We start from the raw sequence: 16,239 nt of genomic DNA, 5'->3' as shown, positions 1-16,239 counted from the left end.
AGACTTGCTCATTTAGACATTGCTTGGCTTTCATCAGCCCTGAGAATGAACCAAATTTCTGGACTTTTATGTGAAAGCAATGTTACAATACCAGGCATATCTTGTCTTTTAACAAACAATGGTACGGCGATTAAGTTTTGCCGCCTTGCTTAGGATATTCATTAACAAATAATTATATTAAATTATCGACAAGGATTTTGTCAGGAAGCTACAGAGCTGAGGGTACATGGGAGGCATTCGTCGACCTGTTTCCTTTTCAAAATATATCGTCATAAGCCACAATCTCCCTGCCCTTTGAAGGCAACTCTGATGTATTTGTGGGATTCTTTGCACCAATGTCAAGTTTTTTGTTGCTTCTACCATATTTGCTCAAGGGTTTTTCAGCTCGGAGTAGCCTGGAAGTTGAAGAAACTTGAACACCTATTCTCCATTGCACTGAAGGATCAGTTCCTCGGCATACTTGCACCTGGAACGATGCTCAATTAAAATTATACATGGAAGTGATAACCAATAAGAGTGTAGGAAATTCAAGAACAATTAATTAAAAAAGATCCACTGTGCTTCAAACCAAATGACTGCTCACTAAACAAGAAGCATTGCAAGATATCTGCCTATTAACTAGTGAAGTGTTACTCTGAACAAAGGAAAAAAAATAATATAAAAGATGTTCCCTTGTCTTACTCTGCATAAATGTTCCATCCTTCTTTTATCCGCAACTATAACTTGGCTTCTCCAAAATCAATTAAGCATCAGCAGATTGCAAGGACACAAAGCACAATATATTAGCTGGTTCTGATGAAAGGATTTTCAAAATATAAAGAAAGGCATATTGCCCTTAGTTAACTTGTTTACTTTCATTCCTTGTTTGGCCTTGACATCATGCAAACTGTACTCTCCCTAGCTAAAACTTCTATATAAGAAATCATCACCACAATTGTCAAGCATGATGCAGCTTCCGGTTCAGACAACTAAACCAACCGATACAAGCAAGAAATGAACACCATGAAAAATGGTGGGAAGAGGCTACTATCCAATAACATTAAAAATCTGAATCTTGAGTATTATGCAAAAGCAGCTATATAAATGGAGCGATAAAAAAGCTAAAAAAAAAGGTTAATATTATTAGTAGTGCAACTATACCTCGTCAGAAACATTCAGATACTCGCATCCTATCGACACTGTCGCATGTTAACACTGAGAAGTATGAAAAGATAGAAGTTGGCATTGCAAAAGCTACAACAAATTTATCATTGTTTGTCAAATCTTAGTGTTTTACCATACAACAGACTAAAAGCAAGATTGAACCTGTGAAGTAGCAAATGCAATGAAGAACAATCACCATTCACCAAGACAATTGAAGGTGCAGGACAGCTAAAAATTTAGAAACTTGGCATGCCTAAACAATAGAGGGAAATGCAAGACATTCAACGCTTGATCACACGTATTTGATCCTGTTTCTAAGCTAAGTACTGCAATTTATGAACAACATCAGCTTCAAGCAAGAAAAAATTTAGCTTTCAATCCCTCCTTAATGCAACTACACTATTAAGAGCAAGAACTCTGGACCAAAATTCAAGTCTTTATTTGCACATTTGATTCCTAATTTAAACCCAAAGTCTTTAATTGAAGCTTGCCATCAACTACCAAGTAATCCAAAAACCTAATTTCTCAAATCTGCATCAAATCAAACACTAAATACAGCAAATCAGAACAACTGAGAGAAAGAAGAGTCAGAGAAATTACTCGCTGGGATCGAACGAGAACGCCGAAGTCAGGGTTGAGGGCGGCGGAGACGGCGGCCTCAGCGGCGGTGGATGAGCGGAAGGTGACGTGCCCGGAGCCATCAGCGTCCATGCGGATGCGGGATACGGGGCCATACATCTCCATCCGGGACTTGAGCTCCAGCACCGTGCAGTCCGCTGGGAGCCCAGTAACCACCACCAAAGACGACGGGACCCTCTTCGCCGTTCCCTCGTCGTTTTCATCGGGCGCTTCCGTCACCGGCGGGCGGCGAAGCCTCTTGCGGAGAGGGATCGACGGCGGTGTCGCCGCCCTCTCCCGCTTTCCTCTTGAACTCATACTAAAGCTGTCATTTTTTCTGGTTCACCGGCGGCGATGATAAGGAGAAGATAATTGGTTCGGATCTGTGCTAAAGTGGATCCGAATCCGATATAGAATAAGTTGTGATTTACAAAAAGATCCCCACTTCAAAATCTTTTTGCGAAAAAACCCTCTTATATTCCTGGACATTTTACTATAATTCTTGAACATATATATATATATATATATATATTCCAATGAGATGTTGTGGATTGTTTACAAGGAAAAAGAATTTGTTAAACTTACTTATTAATCCCTGCCAGGCTCTAATGTTTTAATACAATAGAAATTATGAGTTACATACAAAGATTTGGGGGATTAACAATGAAACTTAAACACAAATTTGGGCAGACAGTCACAATTCTGCAGATATTTGGTGAACGTAACAAATCAAATTTGGTACTTTACAAGCAATACATCTGGCAGGCTAGGAAGAACACATAACACATTAAAATGCTTGTGTAAAGAACTAGATTTCATCACCAATCAAGACATGGGGGGAGCATCACACAAACTTCTGTATGAAGACTACAAAGAAGCAGATGAAAAAGAATATAAGAAAAACAAGTAATACACAATTGATCTTTTAAGTAAGTGTAGAATTTTGAAGACATCACAAAAAGGTCAAGTACACATTTATTTGGGATAAGAAAAATAGTTCAGTCACAAAGTTGTGATGCAAACTGGAAGCAACCTTCCCAAATCAAATGAGGATTTACTAATTAGGTGCTCTGATAAACAGCAACATGCCAGTAAAAGCTCGAGGGCTGCCTGCTTTGCTGCACGGAAGGGAAAACAATGAACACGCAATCAGGTTAGAGATAGCATATGGTACACAAACATATGGAACAAACATGGTAAGTTTCCAGATTCAACTTTCAGGTATGCTAATCAGAAAATCTGCATGGTGTTCTAATTCATTGTTCATAATTTAACATGTACAGAACAAACCTCGCTAAACAAGTTATATGACAAACCAGTATGTAGTAAGTTTAGGAAGCAAACATCGTGCAATACTTTCACTAAAATTCAATAATTCCAAGGCTGATCACAAGTTGCTCTAAAATAATGCTAATGCATATTTAAAAAAACGTTCTTGTTTGAACTGAAAATCATGTAAACAATCCGCATTCCATTACAAGTGCTTTGCCAGACACACTGAAACCCATGAGCTTGAAATTAGTGATGAAAAATCAACAGGCATCATCAGCCAACTGCTTTCTTTGGGTTTCTCATGGTTAGTAAAGGGGGGAAAAAACCAAGTCAAGAATACAAGGGGAAACATAAAAGAGTGTATCAACATATTGGAAGAACCTAAGAAGAATGTGTTAATGTAATAAGCAATGATCTTAATTAATCCATAAATGGAACACCTAGTAGTTTCTCCATAGGCATGGCTTTAGAGCCTTCGACTAGCAGTTTTCAGCTTCCAAGTCCAGTGAAGAGAAATCAAGCTCTATGACAAAAGGAAGGGCTTGCATTTGGGCGAAAAAACTAATTAATTATCATAGTACAATCAGAAGCATCTAGAAATAAAGATTCATCAACAGCCTGACTCCCCAAATAAAGTTTTAAGATTTTTTAAAAGAATACATTTCTATACATTATTATTACCACAAGAAACTAGATATATCTCTCATAACAAAAGGAGAGCAAATCATGGACATTTAAAAGATCCTCAAACAGTTGCATTTTCTAGGGCAATGGCATGGGCTACAAATTTCATTGAGGAAGAACTCATCTAGATTTTAATGTTTCATGATTATCAATGTTTTATAGGCCTTACAAGGGTCATATACATATTTATATATATATGTCTGATCAACAAAGCTCGTTACTTGTGTTTATAATACCATGCATCTCTGTTCAGGTGCTATCCTGGTGCTCAACGAAAAACTATCTTCCCTCCTATTTTAAACTCGGGTCCAATCTGAACGAAGAACCAATATCAAGTTCACAGGCAGTTTACGGTAAACAATAGGTATCTATCTATTGAACTAAATGATGAAAAGAGAATTGGCAAGAAACTGAGGAAGTGTTATTGATGAACTTCTCATTTCTTTTCTTTGTTTTCAGTCAACCCAAAAACACAAAACAAAAACTGGCTGACAATATAATCAAAAGCAATAAATTTAGCATATCCTTCACTCATATCTCTACAAAACAAGAAATTTAGTTTATAAACGGAAAAAAATCCTCAATTTCACAGTAATTCACCATCTCAATCCCACTGGCAAGCAAATACACATCTAGCCCAGATTTATAACCACCTTTTCCTATATATATATATATATATATATATATATATATATATATATATATATATATATATATATATATATATATATATATATATATCTAACAAGCATAAAATTTCCCAAATTAAACTTTGCATATCTAAAATAAGTTCAAAAATTAAACCCTAGATTCGAATCAATAACCACAAAAGAAACAATGCATACGGCAATGATTAGGGTTTGTATTTCTGAGAGGGCGGAGGAACAGGTGGCTCAGCGAGGAGGATGTCATCATAGGGATCACGGCGGCCGGGGGCTTGGCTGATCTGGGCGTCGGCGTAAAGCTGGGCGTTGAATCGCTCGAAAGTCCAGAAGCCATAGGGGCGGAGCGGCAAGCTCCACATCTCCTTGGTCTTCTTGCATTGCTCCTTGATGGCATATACGTGCTCCCGTGCCTTCCGATCCCTCTCCACGGGATCCTCCATCAGCCTCAGTATCAGGTTCTCAGCAAACTCCATCACGAACTTCATCCTCTCTCTCTCGACTCCTCGACGATTTTCTTATGGCTCCCACGAAAATTAACTTTAAATCCCTCTATAGGATAGAATTTTTTTATTTGGACCCAAAAACCCTTTTTTATTTTTGTTTTTAAAAAGATCCGAAAACACTATCCGCTCTTCTAGCGCTCTTATTTTCTTATATACCCCTGCAACTAAGATTAATTGTGGGATGCTCTTATCATTTGTGCTTATTTGTATAATTATGAAATCCTTTTGTTCTGGTTGCAGCCTTTATTGACACTCTCAAAGACTTACATAAATCTGCAAGTAGATTGATTGCTAAACATGAAAAGTACAACCTTAATAAGAGTGAACTAATGGCATGGTTTTTGTTTGATCATACAAATTATTTTTCAACTTTTTTTTTTTTTATGTCAAAACATGGAACTTATGAAATATTTTGCTTTACAAATCCCTCTAACTAAAACACACCTATAATATTGAATTGGAGATCCCAGTTAATCCTGATTGACCTTATACTAACATGAGTGAGACTGTACACATGATAAACATGCATCATCTTCCGCGCTTCACAAAAGTATACCAAAATCACCTTCACCTTTTGATTGATCAGCTCTCTCATTCTACAGATGCAGGAGCAAAAATAAATATACATAATTGAAAGTAATGTTAATATTTTAATCAGCAGGTTTTCCTTTGCACTCTTCTTGCACATTTTCAATTGATTTGGATGAGCTGCACTTTTGGAGTTGGGGACCAGTATCAAAATGTTTTCCAGGTTCAATGGCACCAAGAGAAGTAGAGGCATGCATTGGTTCCTCCTGATGTGAAGATGATGGTGGCGTACTGGATGGATTATCCTCAGAATCACCGTACTCATCTCGATCATTTCTTTCTCTGCCTCCACCTATAATAAATGGCCGAGATAAAAATTGAAAATTTTAAATGAAGCCGAAGAAAAAGAGGATGCAATGGTTAGTTTCAAGTTATGTGATGGACCTGGATGATTGTAACCTGTGGTTACACTTGCAGGCTGCCCAACAGAATATGTTGCAATTCCCCTTCTCAACCTTGACTGCATTCACAGTTTTTTTCCCAGGATTAATGTATTACAATTTTTTTTTAATCTAAACTAATCATGATATTCTGGTGCAGTCCATACCTTTGCATTATCTTCACAGAATTTTACGACTGCAGAGATGTTTGAGTAACGGCCATGCACAAGTGTGTATGACCACAAAAGAAGCTTTCTTGGGATACTCAGGTCAAGGACACTCATGCCAAGGTTGCCATCTCTTATTTGATGTATGCCTCCCTCTGGAACCTTCGATGATGAAGCTAAGTATAGAGTAATACCTGATGGGAGAGCACCACAAGAACTCTCACGATAGAAATTATAGGAACATCTCATTAAAGCAGATGCAGCTTCTATGTTTTCTTCTGATGCTTGCCTGATTTGGATATTTTTGATTTTTGATAGAGCCTCGTACCAATTCATATCTATGCCCTTAGAATGAGCCCCTTCCACAGATGAACTCAAGAGTTCATCAGGTTCAAGATCAGCATAAAGTAGTTCATTTTCTGGATCATTAACTTGATCACTTACATGCTCTGAATCAGGCAATGGTGTGATGGAGACCAACTTCATTAGAATAGAACGGAACCAGGCCAAAGATGCATGCTTGCATATTTTAGCAGAGTTAACAGAACATAATTTTGGGTTTTTGAAACGTTTGCGGATCTTCTCGTGTACTGCTTCAAGTGTATCTGATCGAGTGTCACTCTCCAACAAGTGAATGTATTGGTGGATATAACTGCCATGCAAAACAAGAAAATTAATAAAACAGAAACAGCAAAAAAGAAAGGGAAAAAAAAAAAGCATGAGTAACGGCCAACTACTAACCCACAGAGGTTGCTCTCTGATAAATCTGGGCAGTTCACCTCAGGCATATTACTTATATCTGACCATAGGTGCACGTGATCCATCAATGTCGTAAACATCCTATCTAGCATTTGCTCATGAGAGATGATTTTATCAGATGAGCCATGACTTTCAGCATTACGGATAATTGATGACAAGAGTTGAATATACTTTCCGAGGGCAATTGGAACAATATCTCCCAGACACAAAGAGAACTGGCAAGAAAAATAGTTGTGTTATTATTGGCAAGAAAATGATACCTTCAAAAATGATGAAAAATCTCCACCAACAATTTATTCCAATAAGTTGTCAGTCCATACCCTCTTATCTGTTCGGAGATAAATGTAGGCCCTCTCAAGAGTGCATAAATCTCCTGTCTTCTCCAACAAATTCAAGTACAGCAATATGTACTTCCGGATACAAGTAATAAATTTCCGAGAACTTTCGGACAAGCTGACCTCCAGGACCCTTTTATTTCCACCAAGGCCCGGATTTTTCCTCCTGGATAAAATAGAAGAAGCCAAGTTTGTGAATTAAGCAATTATGACATTCACTGAACGCCAATGATTCATACTTTATACGGGTTAAATTTTCAGCTTTACAAAAGATTGACAATTTATACCTCCCCTTTTTAGCAGTACCATCAATCTCCCACATGTTAATTGTAAAAGCAGATCGAGATGACTTAAAACAAAAGGAAAGTTCATCCTTTGCCCTTTCCAGGTCAGTACCCTCACCCCTTTTATACAGTCCCTGAGCAAGCTTGTATCTAGCCTTGTGAAAATGTTTCAATTCCCCTTCCACACAAATTTCAAGTGCTGAGAGACAATCATCATAAAGCATGTGCCAAGCTTCATCCAACAGATGAGGTTCAATTTTTTTCTCTTCATTCTTCTGATCATCTGAAAGACATGCATCCTTCTCATGTGAAGCTGAGTGCAGAGGATCTTGACTGCTCCACTTAAACATATTCAAAACTGCCTCTTTCGCTGATTGGCTGAAGGCGTATGCAGCAACAACCTGACAGGTATATCAGAACCAACTAAAAAAACCTTCACAAATGATCAACTATTGTCAAAATTCCACTCATATACTTAAAAGTTAAACCATATAAGATCAGGTCACTGTGAATCAATGCCTTTGGATGTTTATCAGATTTACAAGTAGGATTTTCCCAATTTATCGAGATTACAGATGAACTCAATGTAAATAAAATTCCTCCAACCTAGGATTGTATTAAAATGTTGTGTAAGAAAATACATCAAAGTGTAGAGGTAGATCCATCTGCAGTGACACTTAGATCGCATGCACCCTTCTCTTTTCCATTCTCAAGTCTCCTCGTAATCAATCTTATGATCATTGATTATGATTCAACAACCACATTGAGTATTTTAATTGTTATTTTTTTAAGGCTAGTTGTGATTTTTTTCCCTTTAGGTCTTCCAGATGGTCTTGTGTAAGTTAGCAAGATCATGCAAAATTTTTTCACGAGTGCATTCTAGTATCCAGGCAAAGTTTGAAAACGTTATTGTAGCATCAAGGGGCAGAGTAAATAAAATTCATGATTAGTGCTGCAAATCAAATTATGCGCAAAAAAAACGAAGACAGTAATTGATATTGACATTCTCAGGGTGAAATAATTGAAAATCCTTAAAATGGTAGGAGTGCCATTAGCCAATATTAACTTCTTTCGCGTAATCCTGCCAAAGAAAAGTTCAATAGTTCCATAGTTGAACATATAATAGGGATGAATGCAGCATTGACATAAAAAATAATAAAAATTGATGACATAATCAAATTATTAAAAAGAAAAGGCTCAATCTCATTGTCTTAGACAAACCTGGATAATGTTTATGTCCTCTTTACCCTGAGTGTAGAGTAACTTCAAGCGAGATGCATGCATCCTATATGCAGGATCAAGCGCAGAAGAATTTAAAGATGCAGCTTTGCTATAGTAGGATAATGCTCTCTCTGATGCAAATCCCTTCTTTTCACAGAGCTTTCCAAGGTAAAATGCGTGAATCCAATCAGGTCTACAATTTCAAGAGTATATAATGCTTTCAGTTAACAGGTATTTAGAATTTTAAAGATGAAATGTCTAATCAATCATAGAGTTGTCAATTTACTTGAGCGCAAAAGCCCTCTCAAAGTGCTTCATTGAGTTTTGACAAAATTTCATCCATGTTGCATCCTTTGTTGGTAGTATAGATCTTTGATCATAAAGTGGCACTACATTTTGGATATTGTCATAATATACTAAAGCCAACAATTCATGTATTTGGCTCTGAGAGAAAACCAGGAAAAAAAGATTTAACCACTATAGAACAGATAAAGAGTAAGGTAAAGGACCCACGGTTGATAAAAATCTAGATAATTAAGAAAACCTGTTGATCTAGAGTCTTAGCAAGGGCCAGACTCATAAGTAAGCATCGGCGACTTCGTCTTCGACCACATTCAACTCTCTGAGTCAAGGAAGAATTCTTTCTCCAATCCATGATGTTGATGTGCTTACTTCCATCATTCAGTAACAAGTCCACTTCCTGCTTTGTAGACAAAACTTCTGTAATAGAACATTAGGAATGCAAGAGCAGTGCAACTATAACTTACCTCATCATAAATATTTGCAAGCTTCTGCCAACTCTCAAACCGCAGAGGATTGTACAGTAAATCATATTTAAAAAGATTAGCATTAACTTGAACAAACTCTTCCCCTTCTTTCTTAAGTACAAAGCCAGGATATTTATCAGTAGCACTTGTCTCCTCAGCTTGAGCCATAAGATAATACAAGTTACCATACACCTCATTGTATGGCTGAGTGCTGAAGCAATTTCAACAGTACAATCATAAGAATGTTTAGCTTATTAATTGAAGTCCATTGCTGCAAAGTGATAAGCAACATGCGTAAAGAAGTATGAAGCACACAAACCTTGCAGTTAATGAAGTCTTGAATGATTCAGGCCCTCTTCCATCAGCAAACAATATATTTAAGATGGGCTCCCGACTTATACCTGATCTAGGTAATTCAGCAAGGGTGTCCTCACACAAATTAGGATCATCTAAGAATTTTTCAATTGCATTTTCAGCCATAATTTCATCAGGTGGTTGCGGAAAGTGTTTGCGTATAGCCCTCAATACTCTTCTTAATTTAACCAAGCCAGCTCTCTGATGGAAGCAAATAAAGTATCATGTGCATAGAAGAACAAAATAAAATAACATACAATCAATCCCTTTTACAACAAAATCTTAGCATGTGGAATTTGCAATGGAGAGAAAGGATAAAGAATTACTTACTGATAGGTCCTTTGCATATGGTAAAATGTACTGGAACACATCAGCACATTGTTCCTTAGTTTGATAATCTCCATGGCTAGTGTTTTTATGTATGGCAAGGTCATCTTCACCATAGGAATCTGGATTGATATTAAGTCCATATAAGCATAAAAAGCTCTGGTCCAAAGCATTATCAATTCCCAATTCCACCTTCTCTAGCTCTTCTACATCAGCAGGAACATCACTCTGCTTTAAAGCAGTATCAGACTGAGCACCCTTATCATTTTTACTGTCAAGATTTAAATTAAACTGTTCTTCAGAGGTTAAAATTTGTTCCTCACTCAAACCTTTAGAAGCATCACTGTTCAGAGGTGCTATTTCCTCATTCCTCTTTGCAGGAATTTCCAACACAGGGCTTAGCCTTGATTCAGTAACAACTGTTTTCTCATGGTCAGGTTGAGAAACTGATACATCCTTTTGATTTGCCTCTGATTCTAACCTACCATTTAGTGATTTTAGTTTCATACTGAGAGCCAGAAGATGCTTGATTGCCAGCTTCAGAAATGAACCTTCCTTCCCCGCGCTGTCTCTACCAGCACAGCAGAGTCCATACTCCGCAAGCAAATCATGAACTGCCACAATTAAATCAACCTGAAATCTTATAGTTATTAGAACGATGATAAATAATGGCCACAGTTATAATCTACTCAAGAGAGGAGATTACATTCGTAACTGAAAATAACTTAACCTGAGTTTTGACAGGAACAGAGGGATCAAGATGTTGCAGTTTGCAGAAAGCAATTGCTGCATCTATAAGGCACCAGATCTCCATTTGATCCATTTGCTTTGAGGCGCTTGAATTAGGAGCTTTCTGGCTGAGAATCAATTTCACAGCACCACACATTACATTCAGAATAAGAGACTGAATTTCTCCAATCACACACACTAGGTCTTTGAAGCCATCCTTCAAGAAGAAAGCAAATGAAACTTCAGATTAATTAACAATCTTTGACAAACTGTAGAACTAAACCATCAAATGACTATCATTTACACAATATTTAATAGGGCATGATCTACTTTCAGTAAATATGCAAATTCAGTACAAAACCATCTAAATAATTTGAGAGGCGAAGTCTAACTTATTCCACCTTATTAGCTAACTGATCAAAATAAAATTACATTGTTAGTGTGAAAGCTAGAAAGCTTGAAATCTAGATTAAACAAACATGGTATAAGAACCAGAAATATGTCTTGGTTTAGTATGTAGGGAAACAAAATTAATGGCTCAACAAGAATCGAAGATAAATAACCTTTGAAAATGTTGTCTTACATAAGTACCAAGCTGATCAAGAGCATTCTTTACTTGTGAAGCACCTCGAGATATTTTTTTCATTTCTTCAGCTACCATCTGTATCCATTGCTTGCTTATCGCGTCTCTGTGGTCTAAATCAAAAGCCGAAGCCACATTTGGCAAAAAAAATTTACATTTTTCTAATGCATTAGGACCTACCATACCAGCTGCAATACAAAGTACAATCAATTTCCGTCGAAAAGAGGTCAGGTACACATGGATATCCATTGGTTCTACCTTCTCACAGGCCAAAAGGAGAACATCTAATGCTGATAACTCCACATTTACAAGCCTTTCAATTTCTTTTGGAGCACCAACCATTTCATCAAGGAAAACATCCTTTGTGGAAAGTAAAAGCGGGGCAAGCAGCTCAATGCAATCTTTATACATTTTTTTCTCCATCATTTTGTTTGTGGTCTCTCTAGCAAATGCTTCTAGTTTCAATAAGTTAATTTCACGAAGTACTCTGTCTATAGTAAGGATTCTCACAAACCTACAATGGGGCAGTAAAACACCTGAAGTCTCTTTCATTTTCTTGATGTTTCTCAACAATGATAAGCAAATGCCGAGCTCACTGAGTGCTTTCTCCACACAGCCAGAAATAGATAGATGACCACTAAGCCAAAAGAAACGGACCCAGAAAATGTCATCATTAATTGAAATACAATCTTGATCACTGAACTCTTGAGAGAGGGAATCCTTAACAATTAACATGCTTCCATCCTGAGCTTGATCAGACAAAGATGTATTTGAATTTATAGTTTGCTGATTTAGAAGAGAGCCTGTTTGATCAGTACCACCCATTGCCATGTTGTTCATTGAATTGTTCACTTGGCTCCATGGTCTAAACAAGTCATTTGAAGAATCGAGAGCTACCAATTCGATTACTTTGCAGAGATGATAAGAAGCATCGGTATATAACTCTAATCGCTTTGATTCATCAGCAAATGATTGTCCCTGGTCATAACATAGTTCAGCAAGAAATAGACTACATAATGGTGTCCTGTCCTGTCCCCAGTGCCTAATCAGTTTCTCCAATTGCAGAAACTTATCAAAATTCTCTTGGAAGGGGATATTTCCATGAGCAACCCTCTCCAAAAACAAATGACCTATGTGGCAAGCACCAAGGTTCTGTGAAGTCTCAGATATGAATTGCACAACATCATTGTATTCCTGGACAGAAGAGTATGCAGGCATCTCAGGGCAAGCATTATCTAAGATACCAGTATATTTGCTGTTCTTAGTTTCTGACCTACTAAGAATAAATGGGTCTAAAAACTGGAAAACAAGTTTTTCAAGATCCTTTGTATTTGCAAATTCCATGTCTTCTTTCCCAGATTTTCGACTTCTAAGCCGTTCAAGACGTGTACTTCGCCTTTCTTGATGCTGTTCCTTCTCTGCACAGATTTCTTTTTCATTCAATATACCTGTTTTTCGAAAGCCATTACAGTTAGGTGAGGTGATTGTGCTAACCGGGGACACAACATGTCCTTTCCCATCTGATGTGTCAGCTAGGATTTTTGAACTGGCAGGTAAGCATAATTCTATGTTAATGTTTGTGAGCCTTCCACATTTTTCACGAATTCTAGTGTCTAAGTTTCCATTCTCTGTGTTAGTGTCACCAGAAAGAACATCTGCTTGTTTGCATGCAGCTTGTTCTGTCATCTCATTACCAGAATCCTGTGCAAATCCAGGCACAGAAACCTCCCCACTAATCAAACGAATAATGCCCAGGACTGCACCTGCAAGAGCTGTCCAGGTTGCCCCAGCCAACTCCACCTCAATGTTTTGTTTATGCTTCTTCAGCATAGTATCCCCATCTACTTCATCATCTTCTGCTTTTCTCTTTTCAGAAAATTTAAGTCTGGCATGCTTTGGCTCTAATTTGTCAATCCCACGAGGTGCAAATGGTGCTGGCTCCATGTCTTCAATAGTGTTCTTGACATGCAAAGCACGAGAATGTGATGGCCAATGTCTTAGTATCAGGTCTGCTACAGAAAGACATGCAACTTCATCCCCAATAGCAATGAGTACCTCCAAGAGTTTTTCCATGCAGTTCCCTGCATACAACTGAAATAGTAACCAAGGATAGTGCTACTCTAAATATATATAAACATCAGCTAATGTTTTAGAATAATATAACCAAAATAAGAGTTTCCTTCTTGCCATGTTGATGTGGCATGTGAATTATAAGTGGACTCAAACTTAAGGTTCACATAAAACTTACAATTATTAGGGCTACATAGAAGCCCTTGCTCGAAGGCCCATCGTGAAGTGCTCAATAAACCCATTGTGCAGGACAGTGTTCCCAATTGATTCCAAACAACTGAATCATTAGCATCAATCTCTGTAGCTTGAAGATAGCAGCGAAGAGCACTCTCGTAGTGGGTGGATCCTTGCTCAAGGAAAACAGTGGCAAGATTCTTTAATGTCAGAAACCTGTGAAAAACAATATTCAGGTTTTGTAGCAGGCCTGAAAGAGCGATATGGGAAGCTGGAATACTTAGGCAAGTAAGTTAGCAGCATCTATGTGGATGACTTGATGCCATAAAGGATTCACAAGCTAACTAGGCGAGCAGGATGCCTTACTCAGGGTAGCTAAACAGGCGTATATCATAACCAGCATTATGCAATTTCATGTCGAAAAAACTAAGAAAAAACAGAGTTCCTTTCACGGAGTGCCAGTAATGCTGCAAATCTTATAGCTCATCTCCATGTTTTTGAGATAAGGAAAATAGCACATGCTGATATCCATGAGCATTAGAAAATACTCAAGCAAAACCAATCACTATTACAAATTAGATAATCAAAGTTCAATTCTAACTCAGATAGCTGTGTACAATTAAAAATTCCAAATCAAAATGGTAAAGAATGTCAATAAGGAAAAAAGAGATAAAATATAAAACGATACCACCAAAATTAAAGTTAAAAAAAAAAGGGCGAGAAAAGCACATGAACAAAGTTCTAAGTTAAAGAACACCATGTTTTGAGTTGCAAACCTTAATTGTAACAGATGGTTGTCAGTAGCATTATTGTAAACCTAAAGAGAATAAAAAAATCTGGTCACTAAAGGATAATGAGGAAAAATGACAATAGTACAGGTGTCCCACCAAGAGTACCTGAGAACTTGAAATCAGAGGATCTTTTAAAACAGTTTCAAAGAGTTCGCGGGCTTTTGCATAATCCTTAGCTTGCAATTTAAGAAGTCCTTCATGATAAGTCTGAGTAACATGAAATTCCTACAGCAGCAAATAAAAGATTACTCAATCTGTGCAGTGTGCTAGCAAGCCACAAATTAAAAAAAAATACTTTTCAAAATGAAAAGTGTCATATATAGAACAATGAATTCTGAGCATTCTGATAATATAACTGATGGGTTTTATTTCACATAAACAATAAAAAGAAAGGGCTCCACATAGTATGAGAGAACGTGATTGATAAAGCATTCTTTTAAAGTTTTTGGCAATATTATGCATTTTGTATCGAATTCAAAAAAGATGTCAACCTTTACCAAATGTCATAAGTTTTACTAACAAAATACTGAAAATGGGTTATATCTCTCTCACAAAAAACAAGAGCATGTTTAGATTGAGAAAAAAAAAATACAAGAAATAAAAGAAAACTTCAGCACTCTATATTCTTCATCAACCAAACACTGTAAAAAAAAGGGGCAATACTTCTTGATCTACACCCCTCTAATTTTCTGTCAATCCAAACAAAACCTAACTGACGTATAAAATGCTTCTCAATCGTAACAAATTCAGCTACAAAGCAAGAAGAGTTCATCTATATATTGGAGGCAGACAACAACCAAACGGTAAATAGATCTGCTTTTACACCATGGCTATTATCTAAACTAGGGTTTAGTCCTAATCAAGATTCAGCTTTCTGTTATCACACCAACTGAAGGAAGCCACTAAAAACTCGAATATTAGCTTCAAGGACTCAACCTAATATCAAAGAACCGCGACCGGCGAAGTACAAGCCACTAAAAACTCAGAAAGAAACAATCAAATCCTCATTTCCGCAAGAACTCAACCTAAAATCAAGAAACCGGGGCACGATCTCTTCCACCAATCAACAAAGCATCAACATCATCGAAGAACATTTGAGAATGAAAGCCAGATCACAGAGATAAAACCGAAAATGAAAAGAGTACCTGGGCTTCCTTCGTCGGCGCAAGGGGCTCCCAAGAAGCGCTGGAATCCGTGTCATTGATCGCAGCGATGGAAAACTACACAAGAAGAGAAGCAATGAGAGAGTATCAGCAGCAACGAAAAGGAGAAAACCAAATAATCCTTCAAAACCCCAAGAAGCTCACCATGGCAATGGCAGCCAAGGAGGAGACAAAGCTCTCTCTCTCTCTCTCTCTCTCTCTCTCTCTCTCTCTCGTTGCTTCAACCCTTCGCTTCACGTTCACGCAATGCTCGGTGAATTATTTATGGGTTCTTGATCTGTTAATGGGCCTATGTATGTGTGTGGGCTCTTCGCTTATTAATGGGCCATCAACTATAGAGTTTTATATGTTATTAGGCTGTTAATTAGATTTCTTTGCATAAAATTCCCTGTCTTATTTTTCCAGTATTAATTTAAATCTTAAAATTTAATTACAAAAATGAGTAATTGGTATTATACAATTTATACCTCGTAGTTTATTTATTTATTAACCTTGGTATTTATTAAATGGTTTTTGCTTGCATATCACCACAAAAATAATTAATTAATACTCTCTCTGTTTTTTTTAGTTATCACAAATCCATGTTTTTTTATGTGTCATTTTCTAACATTAAGAAGCATTTATTATTTTTTTCCAAAATTACTCTGAACATTAATATTCAA

The 16,239-nt window shown here is 37.1% G+C and overlaps 3 protein-coding genes across 6 annotated transcripts; all 3 read right to left on the bottom strand.

Annotated features, from left to right (window-relative positions):
* Positions 1 to 46: 46 nt before the first annotated feature.
* On the bottom strand, positions 47 to 2,138 carry LOC120277450 (uncharacterized protein At1g27050). The gene is made up of 2 exons (XM_039284305.1): positions 1,744 to 2,138; positions 47 to 466 (listed from the first exon to the last, which is right to left on the bottom strand). The coding sequence occupies exons 1-2, from the start codon at positions 2,077 to 2,079 to the stop codon at positions 257 to 259; spliced, it is 546 nt and encodes a 181-aa protein (XP_039140239.1). The 5' UTR covers positions 2,080 to 2,138; the 3' UTR covers positions 47 to 256.
* Positions 2,139 to 2,655: 517 nt separating this feature from the next.
* Positions 2,656 to 15,789, bottom strand: LOC120277280. 2 transcript variants are annotated; one of them, XM_039284060.1, is made up of 3 exons: positions 15,769 to 15,789; positions 4,563 to 4,868; positions 2,656 to 2,879 (listed from the first exon to the last, which is right to left on the bottom strand). In XM_039284060.1, the coding sequence occupies exon 2, from the start codon at positions 4,865 to 4,867 to the stop codon at positions 4,571 to 4,573; it is 297 nt and encodes a 98-aa protein (XP_039139994.1). In that variant the 5' UTR covers position 4,868; positions 15,769 to 15,789; the 3' UTR covers positions 2,656 to 2,879; positions 4,563 to 4,570. The 2 variants fall into 2 exon arrangements, with proteins under 2 accessions (XP_039139994.1, XP_039139993.1); XM_039284059.1 differs by lacking the exon at positions 15,769 to 15,789 and having other exon boundaries at positions 4,563 to 4,964.
* Positions 5,439 to 15,799, bottom strand: LOC120277279 (calcineurin-binding protein 1). 3 transcript variants are annotated; one of them, XM_039284056.1, is made up of 19 exons: positions 15,722 to 15,799; positions 15,560 to 15,634; positions 14,520 to 14,639; positions 14,400 to 14,440; positions 13,628 to 13,839; positions 11,380 to 13,460; positions 10,798 to 11,013; positions 10,071 to 10,700; positions 9,706 to 9,941; positions 9,387 to 9,597; positions 9,164 to 9,319; positions 8,906 to 9,063; positions 8,620 to 8,812; positions 7,402 to 7,799; positions 7,100 to 7,280; positions 6,762 to 6,994; positions 6,021 to 6,672; positions 5,858 to 5,933; positions 5,439 to 5,765 (listed from the first exon to the last, which is right to left on the bottom strand). In XM_039284056.1, exons 1-19 carry the CDS (start codon positions 15,722 to 15,724, stop codon positions 5,536 to 5,538), a joined length of 6,102 nt encoding a protein of 2,033 aa, XP_039139990.1. In that variant the 5' UTR covers positions 15,725 to 15,799; the 3' UTR covers positions 5,439 to 5,535. The 3 variants fall into 3 exon arrangements, with proteins under 3 accessions (XP_039139990.1, XP_039139991.1, XP_039139992.1); XM_039284057.1 differs by lacking the exons at positions 14,400 to 14,440; positions 15,560 to 15,634; positions 15,722 to 15,799 and having other exon boundaries at positions 14,520 to 14,640; XM_039284058.1 differs by lacking the exons at positions 14,400 to 14,440; positions 14,520 to 14,639; positions 15,560 to 15,634; positions 15,722 to 15,799 and having other exon boundaries at positions 11,380 to 13,470; positions 13,628 to 13,724.
* Between the last annotated feature and the right edge of the window lie 440 nt (positions 15,800 to 16,239).

The sequence above is a fragment of the Dioscorea cayenensis genome, chromosome 15, assembly GCF_009730915.1.
Source record: "Dioscorea cayenensis subsp. rotundata cultivar TDr96_F1 chromosome 15, TDr96_F1_v2_PseudoChromosome.rev07_lg8_w22 25.fasta, whole genome shotgun sequence".
In the NCBI taxonomy this organism is placed as follows: Eukaryota; Viridiplantae; Streptophyta; class Magnoliopsida; order Dioscoreales; family Dioscoreaceae; genus Dioscorea; species Dioscorea cayenensis.
This window is presented reverse-complemented; position numbering and strand designations above follow the sequence as displayed.

Coding starts and splice junctions, on each gene's coding strand:
- LOC120277450 (XM_039284305.1), bottom strand. CDS start 2,079: ATGAGTTCAAGAGGAAAGCGGGAGAGGGCGGCGACACCGCCGTCGATC. Junction 467..1,743: donor TTCTCGTTCGATCCCAGCGA/GTAATTTCTCTG, acceptor GCATCGTTCCAG/GTGCAAGTATGCCGAGGAAC.
- LOC120277280 (XM_039284060.1), bottom strand. CDS start 4,867: ATGAAGTTCGTGATGGAGTTTGCTGAGAACCTGATACTGAGGCTGATG.
- LOC120277279 (XM_039284056.1), bottom strand. Junction 14,640..15,559: donor CGCCGACGAAGGAAGCCCAG/GTACTCTTTTCA, acceptor TTGCTGCTGTAG/GAATTTCATGTTACTCAGAC. Junction 6,673..6,761: donor TCAGAGAGCAACCTCTGTGG/GTTAGTAGTTGG, acceptor TTTGCATGGCAG/TTATATCCACCAATACATTC.